At 33.9% G+C, this 19,263-nt stretch overlaps 1 protein-coding gene across 1 annotated transcript; it reads left to right on the top strand.

Moving 5' to 3' along the window:
- The first annotated feature begins 2,087 nt into the window (after positions 1-2,087).
- Positions 2,088-7,918, top strand: LOC120343118 (gap junction beta-7 protein-like). The gene is made up of 7 exons (XM_039412230.2): positions 2,088-2,455; positions 3,520-3,610; positions 4,112-4,219; positions 4,592-4,673; positions 5,079-5,262; positions 5,913-6,089; positions 6,719-7,918. The coding sequence occupies exons 1-7, from the start codon at positions 2,361-2,363 to the stop codon at positions 6,867-6,869; spliced, it is 888 nt and encodes a 295-aa protein (XP_039268164.2). The 5' UTR covers positions 2,088-2,360; the 3' UTR covers positions 6,870-7,918.
- Positions 7,919-19,263: the final 11,345 nt, after the last annotated feature.

Raw genomic sequence — 19,263 nt, 5'->3', positions numbered from 1 at the left:
TGGTTCATGCTTGATTATAGAGCAGGAATCTTTTAAAGTAATCATGTGGTATTTCTGATTGTTTTTTAAATCATTTGAATGTGAATCGGATGACGTTAAGTTTTAATTTTGCAATCCGAATACTCTTATTCAAATATTATTCATTCTTAATATGCAAAAATATATATATTATAGTGCTTGACAATATTCATGAAATATATAATAAAGGCGATGTAAATTGTACAAGTGTGGGACTTTGGATTTACACTATATAATATTTGAAGTCTTCGTTCTCTCTTGTTTATGACGGTAAATTTGTTGTTTACGTTATTCAGAATGAGAATAACAGATTTAGTCAGTGAATATTTTATTAACAAGTATTTTTTTCTCCAATCAACAGCAGTGTCTGTCGAAAATCAAAACATAATTAACATACGATAATTGACCGATTGGGTCATAGATCAAGATAATACAAAAACCATCATAAAAAGTTCACGTGACTAATAACAATGAAAGCAATCTTATTTGTGCTGAAATGGGTTATACGTCACAGATGGGACCACGAGGCGAAACATGTAAACAGATGAATCAAAACGAAGGGGATATTTGCTATTGTCCAAATATAAACATATATATCTATAATATTCGTTCCACATATATGAACGTTTATTTAAAATATTTATTTGGAATATTATAACGATTTTTAGACATTATGGAATCCGTAACGGAACTGGACAAGATAATAGAAATTCAATAGTACGTATATATAACTCTACAGCAGTAGAGAGAAGTCCAACATATTCGTTGTTTTTTTTCAATTGCGGCAAGACTTCTCGCTCCAACGTACTATCTACCAATATGTGAAGGCTTCTCATATTTCCGAGGAATGTTTTATATTTTCTCAAGGGATATAAAAAGTCGGATTACAAGTCAACTTTATCTATAGGAAACCGACACCTTTGAAATTTTATCCAACTGTAGCGTATAAATTAAATCTAAACATATGCTTCTGATATTTGTTCGTTGACACACAAGTCCGGTTACAACCCGTGCTCATTGATGCATTGTGATAACATAATTGATGCACCCCTCCCTGCGGTAGTATCCACTTTCTTTGCTGCTTTAATTAAGTAGAAACATTTTAATATTGCACGTTCCCAGTATCAACATTTTTGGCATATATTGCTACTATTATAATTCTCCTCCGAATCTCGAATGACACAACTCACTCAGGGACTCTTCATGTAGGTATACTGGTGGTTGCAAAAGTTTGCAAAGTGGTCGTGAATATAGCTAGAATTATTGCACATAATTTTGATTTGCATATTCACCCATCTAATGACATATTTTAATGGGCATTTGTTAACAACTTGAAATACAAAAAACACTCATGTATAGTAATTCAGAACGAAAGATATCAGCTCCAACTATCACTCACTCACTCTGTACAAAATAATCTATCTATAATCTATGTATTTGAAATTAAAATTAACTCACTTTTCCTTTCAGGTATGGGTACTCCCGTAGTATGTGCAACAAGATGGCGGACACCGGAACGTAGTATGTGTGTCAGATTAGGGTTAGGCCATAATTTCAGGTACAAATACTATGGGAGTCACTTGGCTAGTCGCCGAACTCGTAATATAACTAAAATAAAGAAAATTGGAATGAAATTATGACCCGACCCTAACCTGGTACACATACTATGTTCAGGTGTCCACCATCTTGTTGCACATGATACGGGAGCGCCCAGGTATGTATATCTTATACATCATACTCGCCAGAGTCTGAAAGCTTTGTGTGTGTTCGACCTAAAAATATTGTTTAATTGTCAAGGTTAAAAATAGGAGTCAGTTGTGGACTAGATCATCTTCGAAATCTTATATTCATGACATAAGAATGGAATCTAATCAAAACAACGATACAATTTTTATTACGTGTTGACGTTTTATTTCCGAAGTGACAATTGTCTTGCTTTAATCTGATCAAAGCAACATGAGGTTTGACAATCCAATCAATTCTGCTGTTTGCATAAAGGTGAGAACCTCGCCACTAAGACGGTTTGATTAGTAACACATGCGAATAGGTGTCAAGGATCACTCACTATACACACTCAGGTAAAATTTATATCTCATCAAATATGGACCAGTGGTGGAACAACCAATAAAGAAGGGAATTCATATAACGCTTATAGTTGGTAATGAGCAGTATTCATATAGACTCATTTTTCGAACTCATTAGCGCAGAAGTTGAGAATGAAAGGTATAGAACACATCACTTCGAATAGCTTAATTCTGGTTAACACTGGCACGCTGCCAGCGTGCAGATGTCGTGGCGCTGATTCAAAATAAAGGACATATGAAGATTTCATATATGCGGTGATGTCTTGGAAATATATAGATGATTTGCTTTTGAAATTTAGTAAAAATTCTACTGTACTGGGAAAGTTCTGGGTTGCATGTGTTTTACTTTTCCGGTGAGTACTTATTCATTCAAATCTTTTTTGTAAATGCATTTGGTCGAACCTCTATTTCGTCGAACCTATATTATTAGTTTATTTTTGAGGCGCAAATTTATTTATGACTGTTGGGTCACTGTAACAATAGATACATTGTATTTGAATAAAATGAGTTTATGGTGGTACGGATATGGAAATATGGTTAACGGTACTTTATTGAACGTTAGACGTGATTACAATGAATTTACGCCATCTCCGAAAATACATCGCTGGGCATAGTTCATCGCTCTTTTATAAATACCCTCATTAATTCGTAAATATCATTAGAAAATAAAAACAATGTGTTTGGGTTAATCTATAATCTCACGTATAATCTTAGTCGAGTTGTCTAGTTCGTTTATAACGACGAATTGAGTTATATGTTCTTTTTTGATTAATCTGAAAAAAAAGATTCTTTGTTAAATAAAAATGGAGTACAATTATACATAATTGTATTAGCAAAATTGCTATTTGCATTATCTTTCTTGTATCAATGGTTGATAACTATGATGAATCATCTGAACATAACTTATTCAAGATTAATCGTTTAATCATAATTCAAAATGAATGTTTCTATATGGAGCATGATTACTATGACCATATCTACAAACAAAAATGTTAAAACGCTAGGTACTGGCTGTGCATATTTGCAAGCTAAATGCTCTCCGGGCGAGGTGCTGCTGAACTCTATGTCATTCCCTCCGTGAGTATTTTGAGAGTAGATATCACAGTATGTTGGTTCTCAAGCTGATGCTGGACTGGGAAGAAAGATTTCAAAAAAATAGCTGTGGTTCACACAGCGTATTGGCAAAGAATTACAGCAACTTACATTCATTTCACAAAAAATGTTATTATTAGAATACATCAAAACAGATTCTCTTAAATTCACCTGAATAAGGAGAGGAGTCCAATGTACTGAAACACCCTTGGCCTATACATTTATTTACTTCTGTGTTGATTCAAATAAATATAGTGTAATTGAGTACGTATTTATACATGCAATGAATATATTTATCGCTTTACTTCATTGTGATTTTCGACAGGTTAATTGTCATCACTGTATTTTCTGAAAGTGTTTGGAGTGACGAACAAAGGGAATTCACCTGTAATACAAAACAGCCGGGTTGTGAAAATGTAAGTGTATATTAATAGTACTATAGACAACACGTCGACAACGCTCAAATATATCAACACAAAGACTGTCACTTTCTATCGTTTGTTGAGCACCAATTCGGAATTGCTGATTTACCGCAAATTAGACCATTTTATTATTGCGTCACCTCGCGGATATTCGTGGGCGAATTCAGTAAGATCCTGGTCGACGCACGGTGCGGGGACTTATGTTATCTATGTATTCGTTCATTGCTCTCCAGACTATAATTCAAAAGTTTTGAAGTAGTTCATCACTTGCGATGCCATCTGATAATCACAATTTGTTTAACTTACGTGTTGAAAAAATTCGTTATAACGTGGTAGTATTTGAATTTCGAGAAATAGAATGATGCGACGGTTTGTTTGATTGTTGACTGGCTTTATTCTGTGCACATGTACCAGTTTAGAATTGAGAGGATTAGAAAAACTTATTCATACTTTTCCAATTGTTTATAAATTGATAATTTTTTGAATATTTCTCAGATCTGCTTCAACAAATTCACTCCGATATCGAATTCAAGACTATGGGGTCTTCAAACATTAGCAATATCACTACCAGGAGCGCTGTATTTCACCTATGTCGTCCATGCTGTAAGAACTCTAATATGTATATATATATATATATAGATACGCATGGAAAAGCAATGGTACTCAATCACATATATATCCGTGAATACAGTGAATACTAACCCGAAGAACATATTTTTGTCGTGTTCGGTTGGGTTTAAATTGTAGAAACCTTTCGATGGCTCAGTTTATTTTTCACACGCAGGGGGAAAATATAAACTACCGCAAAAACTGTATGACGTTACTCGATTTTCCTCTTATGAGAACAAACGAGTCTAGAGTTTGGAGTCAAAAGTTCTTGACTAATTTATACCATAGCCATGCGTCATTCACAAATATTTATAAACATTGATATTTCACAATTTTGAAATACCAGTTATTTTCTTTTTGTTGCAGATTGCTCATGAAAAAACAAAGCTGGTGAAGACCACCAAAAAGAAAAAAGCAAATGGCAAAGACGATGTATTTGACGAAGAAGGTTAGAGTATGATATATCCGCGTGAGGTCAACTATAACAAAAATGTTAAAATTCAAAATTTTAACTCTCCGAAATTTTTCGCATGGAATACATATCTATTTCTTATATACAAGAAAAAAATAATGTAGAAATTGGATACCCTGTCCACAGGGACAATTACAATTTGTGAAAATAAAAAAGCAGATAAATTCTTGCCATAAAATCAGTTTTAGTGGAATTGTTTGCAATATCGAATTACGGAAAAATACTTTTAATTATCATATACTTTAACTTACCCTAAATTAACATTTGAATTTTCGATTATTTGGTGACTTTTATATTGATATGATTTTCGGGTTTTTTTTTCGTAGAAAAAATGTCTAAAATGGTGGTTAAACATTTATCACTTACAACTATAAATTTCAGAATTTGAGTGCATGCCAAAACGGAAAAGATCCCTACGAAAACTCCGAGACAAAGTTATTCCGTCGGAATTACAGGAAAGACGACCAAGTCAACGAATTTGGCGTTTATATATCATCCAAATTGTATTTCGAATGTTGCTCGAGTGCACTTTCGTAATTTTGCAGCTCAATCTTTACCATTATAGGTGAGATGATAACATTCTTTAAATCAAATTTCACATGCTGTTATTTTTTATTATGTTATTAAATTGACTTAACTGTTGTATAACGGCTGCAGCACTAATTACATAATCAGGGACGTTCGCGTCTTGACAAGATCGAAATATTCGTCGTACAAGCGATTTATTTTTATTGGCGCCGTTCTATCTATAAGTTCCCATTCCACAATTTTCAAACCTAGTGTTTTCTCTTTTGTCGACTTCTCTTTTGTCGAATATTTAAGTATTAGAATTGTTGTTAAAATGATTCATTTGCAGTCAAATACGACCATATAGTCGAAATGGTCAGGAGTCAACGACTAGGTTACGGTTGCCGGTTTACTAACCGTGTTCACTGTCTACAATCATGTCAGCTACATGTGTTCCCATCCTAGGTTGGATTGCCCGGTGTGATAGCCTTGAAATAGCCATTGCCAAACCAAAGGTATCAGGCTGACTGTATCGAATCTAATTGGGTCCTAGTCTCCCCAAATTCAGGTAACTTTCTACGATTAAGTGAACTTAGCAATGTGCAATCAAGATTTTTAATATATTTTATAATGTATCACCATCTTTGATTGTCTGCACTGGTACATAGCGATACAAAGCTATTGAAAATATAAAATTTTGTTGTTTAGGTGGAGAGTTCCTGAAGTATTCAGTTGCAGTGAATGGCCGTGTCCTCACACTGTTGATTGCTTCATCAGCAGACCACAGGAAAAAACAGTTCTTCTTACGTATATGTACGTGACATCTGCTCTCTCGCTCGGAATAAGTTTACTTGAATTATGGTATATCATATGGGTCTGTGGATGGTGAGTAAAATGTTGTTTGAAGATTGCTACCTATGTAACTAGTGTATTCTTACCTTCTTATTTGCTCAACTAATATGCCTATGCGTTTTGGGACATATTTTCAATATCACAGAAATTTACACAAAACTTGGAAATAACTTCTTACTATGAGTATTATTTACTCATAGAATAATGAACAACGCGATAAAATGATCTAAAGTTTATAGAACCGAAAACGAATTGCAGGAAGAAAGTATCCTAATTCAAATTATCTAATTTGAGAAAACCCCAACGAACGATTTTACTTTCTGACAAGTCACCGACCGAATTAGCCCTTTCTTCTTTCACTTTGGGTTCTTCCGTCCTTGCTCAGAGCATATATTTTTGAATAAAAAAATGATTTTGTTGGGTGAAGCATCTGTCTCAAATACGGCTCAATATCGAGATTAGAAAATGTTTACCTAAAACAAGAGAGTATATTGACACGAAAGCCTAAACGAAGTAGTATGAGTATGCAGTCTGTCACAATAGACTTTTCGGTACAGCAGTGTTCACGACTAACGCGATCGCGGAACCGTCACAAGGTTTACAATTTTAGATGACTTCATCGCACAAAAATAAAACAATTGAGCAATAATCTGTAATTTCAGGAAAACATGGGAAAGTAGATACGCAATTACAAGAACATTCCCAGAAAGAGAACGTCCTTATGAACGTGAGCGAATCCCATCGTTTGATGGAGAAATAGGAAGTCCAAGAGCAAGTACAAGAAGAGCTCGGGCCACTGTCAGCTACCTGTGATAAAACTATCCTATATTATTACAATATATACGGCTGGATCAAATGTTTTTTCGTTTGTCAAAAATATCGATTCATAACATTCTTTACCTGCTTGAGTCGACCGCCAGCGTCTCGGAAGGAGCAGAACTCCTTTGCTTCACTTCGACATTGAAGCGTGTTTTATCTGATATACATTCAGGAATCCAAAATGGCCAAGGACAAGCTTCAACATCTTACGCGATATGGAAGAACTGTATATTTAGTTTTTGAACAAAATTATTGGTATCCATGATAAAATGTCGGAATTCACGTAACCTGCATTTTATTTAGGTTATTTCATTTATTAAACCGTTATTTTTGTGTAAAAAATGATTCCTTTCTACTCTCTTCATATGGCTTGGTAATATTTTTATTTCGTTTTACTTCATACCAAGATTTTGTGACAAAATATTTGTAATCTATTTTACTTTCATTGATTTTCAACGATTATTAAAATTATTTATTTGTGCGAAATTTTTTCCTAAACTTAGAATATTTCAAATGGGAAAAGAAAAATATTTTCCTAACTTAATTATACTTTTTTTGTGACCAGAAAAAGCTGGAAAATGATGCTTGAAGTAGTTTTTTCATTTTCGGGTTGAGTGTTATCTTTAGACAGAAACAAGTTTCGCAACTTGGCCACTCGTCAGGAATTTGAGATGCCATGTTTTATTACTTTGAGAAAGTTTATATTTAATTCAATGCGGTCGGACGCCGTGTTTTAGTACCAGTTCTCGATGGAATTGAGATTGACTAAACAATCCTATTCCATCAAAAAGTGTCAATCTCGTTTGTCTTGTATTTTCCTCTACCGTGCGCTGCGCCGCCATTCATTTCTCCAAATTGTCATTCTACAGGAAGCTTAACGTGCCCAAAAAGTTATGTATCTCCACAATCGAATGGTGAAAACAAAGTACGACATCCTATATTTACATTGTATGATAAAATTCAACTTCATTTGAAAGTATCTGTAATACTTGTTTGTAAAGCATGATGAATTATCATTGTATTAGATTTACTTCAGAACAAAATATTTTTTCATCTTATTTTGATATATAAAAATAGACTATGATCTATGAAAGTTTCAAAATTTTTAATTTCAAGTAGTTCTTTTGTTGAGAAAACTTGATTGAAAACACAACTTATTTACCAAGAAGTTAGGTAAAAGAGCACCCAATATCTTCATTTATGTAGAAAGAGATGTATTTCTTTACATATTATAGATAATAGTTGAAATAAATTCCTAAACTTTTTGAACCCGCCGTTCATCTACCAAACAAAAAACGAATATCACTCATTCAACGTAACTGTTCCTATATACAAATAAGCTTCATCGTTCTATTGATTTATTCCATTGATCGCGGCTTAGAACTGAAAAGGACTTAGTAACAATCTTTAAATACAATTTGTTTACGTAAGGTGACGTTTATTTCTTTCTCTGTTTTGTCTGGGCTCTAGCTATAGACTGTAAACAAAGAATAGCTGCGTGTTATTGTAACGTTAAACGTGTCCCAATGCATCATGGTAAACGAGAAAAATACACCTAGTGCGGTGCGTTACTTAATTATACATAATGTACTTTAATATATATGTCTATGTAGTATTTAGTGTGGTGACATAAATTCGGTAGAACAGCACAAAATTCTATTCAATCATTCTATTCTAAATGATAATACTGCAAGAGTTAGAAAAAATTTATTACTATTGTTAAATTGTTTATTTAGTAATCAATTATTCATTTCTGTATTTGATCTAAATTTGTAAAAAGTAAAAAGTAATTCACTATAGCCATAACATTTTTTTCTAAACGTCCTAAGGATTATATCGTATAATTGGACACACGTCTTTCATATAATTTTTAATGTTTTTCCGATAGATAAATTTTACAATCCAATTTGACCGACCACACGCCAATCTGGCGCATTGAATTGACTGTTTAATTTTTATCATAAAGTATGATTAATTGATATTTTCTTTATAAATCTTTTAGAAGGGTTGCCTAGCTTCTTTGTGCCGACACTCATACATACACAATTTTATTTTTATCTTCTTCCATTTTTAATATGATATATGATTTATTTATATGGAGCCAAGGCATATTTAATTACATCAGGACACTTTTGACGTGATTAAAAAACTTCTATTTTTGAAATTTAAGGTCAAGCATTATACACCTATGAATTATAAGCAGCAAAGAAATGTTTTGTCTACGTTATTTAAAATTCACAATAGATCAATACTCGGTTCATGCCTGCCTCAAAAAAATAATAATACTTTTGTGTAAACGTCGCCGTATTACCCGTACAATTCGGAGAATTCGACTGGAACAGTACTAACAACAGTAGTTTTGTATATGAAGTAACTCGTGAGATTAAAATCTGGCTATGGTGTACTGTACATTATAGATATTTACAACATTGATGTATGGCAAGAAACAACCGTTTAGAAACAAAGAAAATGAGAATTGCGGGAATTTATCGCGTAGGCACAAAATTGAGCTAGTAATAAAGCAAAACAACTGAGCATTCATAGAAAATTTCCACCGACAATAATGACTGATATAATATTTGTGGTATTTTGACAACTAAAATTTAGCTTTGTACTTGTGCTTCAACAGTGTCTAGTTGTTTTTGTTTCATATCTTACAATTTTATAGATATTGAGAAAAAGGGCAACTGAAGGCATTGAATGAAATTTAGATGATAAAATCCCGCAATTTTGTCCGAATTTATTACGGATTATTGTATCCTGTTACGACAACTTAGTTAAAACCAGCGATCTAACCAGGAAAAGCATATTTTCATTAATTAACTCTGGCTGAAGTGTGGTATCTGTAGATGACTGACTACTGTTTATGAGCTTCACGTACTGAACGAAATTTCACGGTCCACAGTTAAAAAAAAAATCGGCTTTTCAAGTGGCACGCGAGCAGATTTGAATTATTGCAACAATTAACCTTTCAGTTAGCTAAAATATGCCGGCAACGCTTTATCTTCCTTATACTGTATGTATTCGCTGAACAGCGTTTATGGATGTTTCCCCAAGCATCAGTTTCCTTGTTTATTTCCGTAACTATAACCAATCAGCAATAAGTCAATAATGACCCAACACGTATAACAATTGCAATTTCTGTGCTCAGCCGCTCAGACACGTGTGTCGCTCAAACAGATATTCAAGCATGGTTGCAAACTTTGCCTCGTTTTTGTAGTTTTGAGTGATATTTGTCAGTTTTCAGTTGTGTTTTAGGAAAATAATAGTGAATTAATTATCTCAATTGTCATTATGTCCTCCCCGGAGCTTTACTTTAGTTGCAGTGATCGAAATTGAATCTCGCAAATGCTGCGATGGACAAGGCTAAACTTAGCTATATCAGTACCTGCAAACGGCACATGGTTTATTAATTTTAATAAAAATTATGATTTCAAACACGTAAACCAGTTTATATGCGTCAACACACTAAAACACTTTCAGAATAAGCATTAAGTTTGCAATAGTAAAGTATAAGAGTAATTTTTCCGGGGTCAATGGTCGTGGAAACGTCCATAGCGCTGGTGCGCTATCGGTTCTTGTCTTTAGAGATCGCCATCGCCCGCTATTGCCCACCTTAAATGAAGCGATATGGGCATGTTTTTGTTCGTTTTGCTTGTTACGCCACAAAGGATGTAGTGCCACATTATAAAATACACACATAGCATGTTTCTTGTGTCTTTTCTCCACGACAAAAAAGAAGCTTTGTCGGTGGTACGCGGCCATGGTAAAAAACAGTAAAGTGGTATACGCAGTCAGTAAAAGGTTGAGAACCACTGATATAGACTATAAAGGATAAGACGTTTATGCATGTATTGTATACAAAAGTATACCTTCGTTGTAGATCAGGGCAGTGCAACATTTTTTGTCGGCGGGCCATATAATCAACTTCAGACATCTAGCTGGGCCACACAAAAATTCAATTTTTCCACGTACACAACCAATTAAATAATTCTCACAATGAAAAATGTTATATACATTTATCATTTTAGTGGGACGAGTTCAATTACAAGTTTTTGCACATTATGTTAATATCAGCTTTAAGGTTGATGCGGTTATCGCATAGCCTCACAGTAATGAAGATATCGGGCAAAACCTCGAAAGATTCAACGCAGCGCCAAAAGAAAAAAAAAACATTATGTATTTTACCCATGTGAGCGCCTTTTAAACAAAAACTGTCGGATGAGGATTTTATGCTTGATGAGAAAAATCTGAGTGCTGGCAAGGGTCACACTAAACAGTGGTTCTCAATCTTTTACAGACCGCGTAACACTTTACTTTTTTTTTACTCTGTCGCGTACTACTGAAAATGCCCAAAAAAATATACTTATTTTGAGAGTGTTTTGATGTGTTGGAATTTATAAGCTGGTTTACGTGGTTGAAAACCCTCATTTTGATTAAAATGAATCAACCATGTGCCGCTTATAGGCACTGATAGCTTAGTTTAGATTAGTCTATCGCAGCATTTGCGATACTCATTTTTGATTACAGCAACTAAATTAATACTTCTTTGAAGACATAATGACAATTAAGATATTTAATTTACAACTATTTTTTGAAACGCAACTGAATCTGAAAAATAACATGCAAAACTACAAAAACGGGGCAATGTTTACTGATTGTTGCTGGTTACCGAAATAAACAAGGAAATTGATGCCCGGGGAAACATTCATAAAGGCGGTTCAGCGAAGACATACAGTATAGAAGATAAAACGTTGTCGGCATATTTTGGCCAACGCAAAAGTTAATTGTTGCAATAATTCAAAGCTGCTCGCGTTACACTTGATCATCTTCCGCGTACCTCTATGACAGTGGTTCTTAAAGTATGGGTCGCGACCCAAACATGGATCGCGGAAGGTTTAAAAATGGGTCGCGACAAGGTCGTCAATGCAAAGGCAATCTAAGAGGAGAAGGAAGAATTTTCAGCTTCCCCAATGTTTCAATTTAGCTTCTAAACTATGGTATTTACAAATAATGAAATATAAAATTTCATTCACGGAAAGAACTGTCTTGAGCTCATTGTTACATCACAATTCTTATATGCCAGTCACGTGTATTATTTTTATGGTATCGGTAACCAATAACCATGCACGTCGCTTGTCGTTGTGTTGACCGCGTGGAATGTCGTCTTAGTGGATTAAAATAACCATAAATGGGTGTCTTTTTGGTAATGTAAATTGTAATAGACGACGCAATGCAAAAGCTCGCTTCTCGACATTAGATTATTCAATATCTAGAGAAAATGTGACTTCATCTCGAGGCACCATTTACCGCGAACGAAGCAGTGTGTGCACATTTGATGAGTAAAAAGTTGTATATTACGAGAGATACCGAAGGCCAGCCAGGATGTCGTGTTTGCGACGGACAGCGGACGCCTTTCCTGCTACAATTCGCGACAAGGCACTTGTGCGAGCGAGGATATTTGGCACTGACGGTTATCAAAACTAAGCTCGCAATCGCCTCGATACCCGTGACAACTTGCGTATTGCGTTAAGTAAAATAGAGCTGTGTATTGAAGATATAATGAAAAGGAAATTTCAGTTCCATCAATCTCACTGAGTCAATGGACTGTTTCTAATAAATAGTTGTCTGTATCTGAGTCAAACTGTACTAACATTAAAAACACATTTTGCGTTATTTAGGATTGGGTCGCGAGTATTCATAAAACTCAGATTTGGGTCGCGCTTGAAAAAGTTTAAGAACCACTGCTCTATGAGAACAACTGCACTAAAAACTTGCCGCCTGTTGGACACCCCTGTTGTAGACAATTTAGATAACGATTTAGATATTGACGATCTTTGTAAAATGACAATGTCATGAGGGATTAAACCATGTTATATGTTTATGATGATTGGTTCGACGTTAGGGGAAAACTTCAAATCAATTCTTTCGTATACCGAAAATGCAAGGATATAAAAACTTTTGGGTTGACATTTGACAAGCATGGCTCGAGGAAGCTAGAATATAACATCACTAATTGAGTAAAAGATTGCCGTATCGTTTTTATTGATTTTTACGCCGAAAAGAATAATACGGGTTTGAAGGTATTTAAAGTTTGCAATTATTCGAGGATTCAAATCGATTTTTGTCTAGGCAGGTATTTATGTACCTTGCAACCATCACCAAAGTATAAACTTTGTAGCAACGTCATACATACGACAAAGGAGAGTCAGATTTATAAAAATTTCAAGATATTCCAAATACTGTTGTATTTCAATATTATAGGATTTTTGAGGCATAGATTGCGCTATATTTCTAGTTTATGAACCGTATCTTTCTTTAGTAGCTTATTTCAACCAATATTGACTCTGTTGATCTAAAGTCTAAACGTTTCGCCCAAAGTTTTGTGCTAGAAGTGTTTACAGCTTCGTGGAAGTAAGTACCATTTGAATTATTCTACTGTTCGCCTTTTGTTATTATGTTTCAAGACGAGTAGACGAATGTATGGCGGAGGATCAATAAATATTCCACAACGTGTCTGCAGCTAGGGTTTTGTTTTTTATCAATTCTAAAAAAAAAGTCCGTTTTAAAACAAGGGCTTGTTTTAAATCAATTTTTCTCTGTATCTTTTGTATTTTTTATTGAAATACCCCTTCCATCGCCGTAAAACTACACTAAAATGGCTTCACACGCTGCCGGAATAATAATTTCAAAAATGTAAGAAAAAATTCTTGCTTTGACTTTCACCGCGTAACTTTATCGCCAAGTTAGTACATACACCAAAGTCATAAGATTTTAACAAAATATTTATCTGAGATATCAGGGAGACGTTTCGAGTAAAAAAAGCCAAGAAAAATCATGAAACATATAGCTCACGGGCTTACTTTCTTCATAAAATAAAAGCTTTATTATGGTAAAGACTGTTCAGTTAATTTAAATTACCATACTTTGTTTTTAGGGTTAAAGGGATAGAGTTCAAAGTTATAGAAATTCTTTTATTCGGCCGTATTTTTAATTTTTTTCATCTTCTAAACGATAAATATTTGGAATTATTTACCGGAACAAAAAATACGAGATCTATAAAATTTGAAAATTGACATTATTCTGGAACGTGCATTCACAGTTGAAACAATTTAAAATTGATTGTCAAAGCCCTCGAGGTTTGAGATTCTAGGTTTGAGCCTACCTTGCCTAATGATATATTCGGTCCTGGTTCGAATTCCATGAGTGATGTGCAAGATGATTGCTGGACTCTTCGCCGTCGCAGTGTGGTTTACGTAATGGCTTATCGTTTGCGCCATCCTGCCTCAACACTGTGCGAGCGGGCGGGCGCATTGCTTGAGAAAGCGAATATGGGCAAGTCATCAATATTTGTGGCGGTAGGAAGGGTTTACTGCGAATAAGAAACAATTGGAAAGTTTTTACATCCATTTTTCTTGTTTTAGTTTTGACCTATTTAATACAAAAAAAAAAAAAATACACCAATTTTAAACAAAACAGGCAAAAAAATTGATTTAAAACAATTGTTTTTAACAATTCCTTTTGAACAAATCCAGCAATTGGAACGACCACCATTTGGACTTTACTTATACGCGAGTTATCGTATGTAGCTCCTAATGGAGTTCCGTTAAATGAAACGGAAACTAACTCATATAAATATGGAGCCAATAGTCTATTACAAGAATTACGAGTCAAAAATTTAACATATTATTGGAGTATTTAAATTTACTGTCAATTTTCCCATTAAAATTAAGGCTGGTCTAGACGTTTACGGCATGTAGCGCCAACTGACAACAAACATTACAGCTCTTGCGTTGTGTTTCACCTTTATTCATATTAGCTATATACACACTTGATACAGATATAAATGTTTATATGTCTCCAGTGTCAAAATAAAGTAAATTGTATAGAATAAATATAAAGGTCTTTCGCGAAACATCTGGTCATAGATGCCTATATGCCAATTATTTGCTCGTGCTAACTGCGAATTTCATTGATATTAGTAATTGGCATATTTTCTTCGATCCGTAGCTCTAGCTCCAATAGGAATTTATAATTACCTTCAGGATATGCATTGCCACGAAGGCGTATTTGCAATGTATTTCTTTGGTATGGAAGAAATAGCCCAAATTATAAATAGCTTCTATATGCCGGATTGTTTAGATTTTCTACTTCACAAAAAATTTTGCTCAATTTTTATGCCCTTTTTATTCAAATAAGGGGAAGCAGATAAAAGCGGAAAACAGTTTTTCAATACTCATTCGGAAGGTGTTCTTTGCCTCATCGTGAATAATTAAAGACCAAAATGAAATGTGTGAAAGCGATAGCGAGTCGGAATCAATATGGACCTGGACATTATTTCCCTGGCCCGTATTCAGTGATATATTAGAATAATGCCATTTCAGGATTGGAAGAATTAATCATTATAGTATAAAGCGCAGCAAATGTAGTGAGCTTGTCAGTAGAAATGGAACTAAAACAGAAAATCATGAAGAAAACATACAAAAATTTTAAAGGCGCATTGGTCATCATTGAGGGTTATTGTTAACGCAATTCGAGCTTCGAACGTATATTATTTTGATTAAAATTATAGCAGCAAGGTTTGAAAACGCTCAATAGCGTTTTGTTAAAAAGAGACAGCAATAAAATTTAATATATACTTAATATTTTTGACTGAATTTTTTCTACTAACATGAAGCAGCAAAGGACATGCGACAACAGGTTACTTTTTGTATTATAGGTTATGCCATGTATGATTAATAAAAAAAATTTGCTGTGCAATCTTGCTTTCTATCTTAAAATAAATGAACGGATTTTTGGCAGTGTGTGCAAACCTCGATTATTTGGTAACGATTATAATCGTAGTCTTTCATTGATCACACTTGAAAATTGAGCACTCGCAATAAAATTCCAATTTTTGAGTTTATGACTTGACGGGAAAATCGTCACCTCATATAGTATATTATAATTAAGGGAGCGTTTTACTTAAAGTGCTATTTTGAAATTAATATCAAATTACAATTTGGGAATGGTGCTTTTTGCGTTTAATACCTACTGTGTTTTTAAAAATGATTTCAATATAAGCCCTCCCCTTAAAATAAGACCTGGTCAATAACGCGATTTTCTTTTTTACCTATTAGATAGCAAGAAATCTCTCCTACTCGTTTTAACAGATTGATAATCTATGTTTTGCTGTTATTTTGAATAAACACGAGCTATTTATAAGTAAATGGATATCGGTTTTCATATTTTGTATATTTGAAAATCTCGTAATTCTCTACTTTGTAATTTTGTTTTTATTAAATGAAAATATAAAACATCCCCCGAAAATAAGCCTTAGTGTTATTTTTCGGAAGAAAATTGGAATAAGACCCAGTCTTATTTTCGGGAAAACACGGTATCATCCGATGGCTTTGAAATGATTAAATCAGCATACTCTTTGCATTACACACTGACAAACAGAGTTTCATTCTGTGGTATTTTGAAACAGTGCTCAATCTCGCCGAAAACCGCTGAGACTGAAAAATTTGTATCGCTCCTCGGATATAATTTCGTGATTTGTCACTTGGGCGTTCAAGAAGGTATTAGTAGTCCCACGAGTACAAGATATTGATTTTCGAAATATTGGTGATTAGCTAAACCGCTCCTTATATTAAGCCATCGATCACACAGATGCGGTAAATCTTAGCTACTATATATATGCCAATTACATTTATAATAGCTCCATATTGCATCAATTGGTTTCTAATTCCAATAATTTAATTTGATGGCTTAAATTTGACGCAACAAGCGAAAAAAAAATTCAAAACACCCCAACAACCGTAACATGCATACCGTTGATCCGTAACTGCATGAAATGTGATGGTCCGATACTATTAAAATACATAATATTACCTTTAATGCCATCTCTTTTCTTGTCGTAGTTGAAATATACTTGTGTGAAGAAGTCTGACCTCGGTAAGACGAAACGTTACAGAAATATGTTAGTGGGCAGAATATAGTCATCCTCATTCTTGCTACAGCGTACGGATACTCTATCGCAAAGGAATAGATAAAGGTTACTTACTTAGTCATACATAACCCTGATGGTAATATAAACTGATACGTCCTTTCTGTCTCCAATTTTGCAATACCCATGTCTTTTTATGCAACTTAATTTAAGAAGTTGATTAGTTAAGCGAATCCATGTTTTGAAGATATTTCATCGCTATGCTTGATTTTGCCTATACTAACATTGTGACTATCATAATAACAAGAGAGCTATGCTCAAATATATGGACACCTAGCGCCACATAATTTTGATTACATCATAGCAAAAAATAAAAGCCTTCGGGAGAAAAATTCCATCTTTAACCACTGAAAATTTCAAAGCAATTGGTCCAGTTATCAAAGGGAAAAGCGATTTCTTCAAAACGATACAAAGAACAAAAACAACAAAACGATCGTTATGTCCATTACGTGTCCAATAAACGTTATGTTATATTCTACGACCTTTGTTTTCAAGTTTATGTTTGTCATGACGTATATCGCGCACAATCTCATTCCTGTTACAGGTATCGCATTTGGATAAATTTTGGCGTCCATTTTATGCTATTTCATTACATTCATAAGTTGATGTCTATGTCCAATAACACCAGTGTCGCCTTTTGCTTAAATAGACAGATTCTTGAAACATACTACAATATAACGATACATTTCAGTTTGTTACAATTTTGTTTGTAAACTTATAGATACATATACTGTACAGTGTATATATCCAGAATATTAGGCTTTTGATTTTTACCACATGTTTTCAAACATTTTTACTTCAAAAATGTATAAAAATTTTTGCAACTGTGAACTAATGAAGTATGTAAAGAAAATATGAAGTCTTACATAATTTAGTAGCACACAATATCGCTTACACATACCTCTCGTAAGTTCAGAAGACGTGAATGGCGATTTTAAAAGTAAAGTATGTAGCTATTGCGATAGATAAATTTTAAGAGCTAATATATTACACTATTACGCCTAAGATTGTCAATCTGAGTTGGCCATGTCGCAATGGACCATGATGTTTCAAAATGAGTGATCTATATGGTCAAGTATTTGAATTAATAGGCATTTCTTGGTGTAAGTCAGGCTTTCTTTGCCATGCATACTTCTTTCATTGTGGTTTACACCTGTATGAATAATCTATCAGGTTAAGGATGAACCGTGAATGATCTCATTTCTAGTGGTATTCAGGTCGGAATAAATCATGCTAAATACATGTTTGTGGGTATGACTAACTACTTTGACAAAAAATATAGAGTCTTTATGAATAAGTGACGAAGGAAGTTGACAGAATAAAAAATTTTTTGTAGAGACAGGAAATACTTACAAATTTTTAGAATTTCTTTCTTTCTATCTTATCGTTTCTTTTTTATATCGCATAGATTCATAGAATATGTTTGTACAGACAAGAAATATTCAGAATTTTTTTTATTGCTGTCGCCTTTTACATTCTATAGAGTGAAAGATAGCGTAGTCAACAATAAATGTGTTCTAATGCTGTGCGAAAGCTCAATCTATTATTCAGGTTTATTGTCGCGTTTTTACTAAATATTTCTACTATCCCCCTCTCTTTTCTCCGTTGTAGTGCTTCGCTTATTTTGTTTTGGGATGGCTCATATCTGTGACGCTGTTTCACCATAATCAGGTTATTAATCTTTCAAATATGCATATATCGAAAGGCTATTTTGAGCGACCGTCATCGATGTGGAAGTTTTAAATGTTATTAATAACGTGCCAGAAATTATCAAAGCTTTCAGTTTTAACACGACGAAAAGAAAAAATATGATGTGAAGAGATAAAATCGTACATAACAGTCATCAGTGTGGTAGACAATATATGAAGACAGGGAAAATCCGACTTCCGCATTTCGTGATCCGGAAAATTATCAGTCGATTTCAACTACTATGACTGTGCATGATTCATTCACAGAAGAAAAAACTGTATCTGATGTTGAATAATCAAACTTTACGGGCATTTTCTTCAGTTTAAACAGCAAAACACATGATTAACCGAATTGTGTTGTTCGAACACATATCTTGTTTAGCAGATCAAAGACTGACTAGGTTTTGAAAGCTCATATCGCCCCAAGAGTAGTTTGATGAAAAAACATTCTTGCATATAGCATATATACTTTACATATAGCAAAAGATTATGCGCGAGTTCTTGGTAATTAGCTTTAGTGTCTTATTTGTCATAGTGAGGTGCTCTTCTATCCACTGTGAGCTCGCAAGCGACTGCTCTCTCCTCACCCTTGCTTTACTGCCATCCATATATGTGGGTAGTAGAACCAGTACTATGTAGTATCATGAATCCATACTTTCTACATATTTAAAATTGAGCAAATTAAGATTAATCTTTGTATTTTTTGACTCAA

Source organism: Styela clava, chromosome 3, assembly GCF_964204865.1.
Source record: "Styela clava chromosome 3, kaStyClav1.hap1.2, whole genome shotgun sequence".
NCBI lineage: Eukaryota > Metazoa > Chordata > Ascidiacea > Stolidobranchia > Styelidae > Styela > Styela clava.
Note: the sequence above shows the minus strand (reverse complement) of the source record. Positions and strands in the feature narration are given on the sequence as shown.

What these genes read in the sequence shown, in the direction of transcription:
- LOC120343118 (XM_039412230.2), top strand. Translation starts at nt 2,361, where the DNA reads ATGTCTTGGAAATATATAGATGATTTGCTTTTGAAATTTAGTAAAAAT. An exon ending in TCACCTATGTCGTCCATGCT is followed by an intron (nt 4,220 to 4,591) that starts GTAAGAACTCTA and finishes TTTTTGTTGCAG; the next exon opens with ATTGCTCATGAAAAAACAAA. An exon ending in CTCAATCTTTACCATTATAG is followed by an intron (nt 5,263 to 5,912) that starts GTGAGATGATAA and finishes TTTGTTGTTTAG; the next exon opens with GTGGAGAGTTCCTGAAGTAT.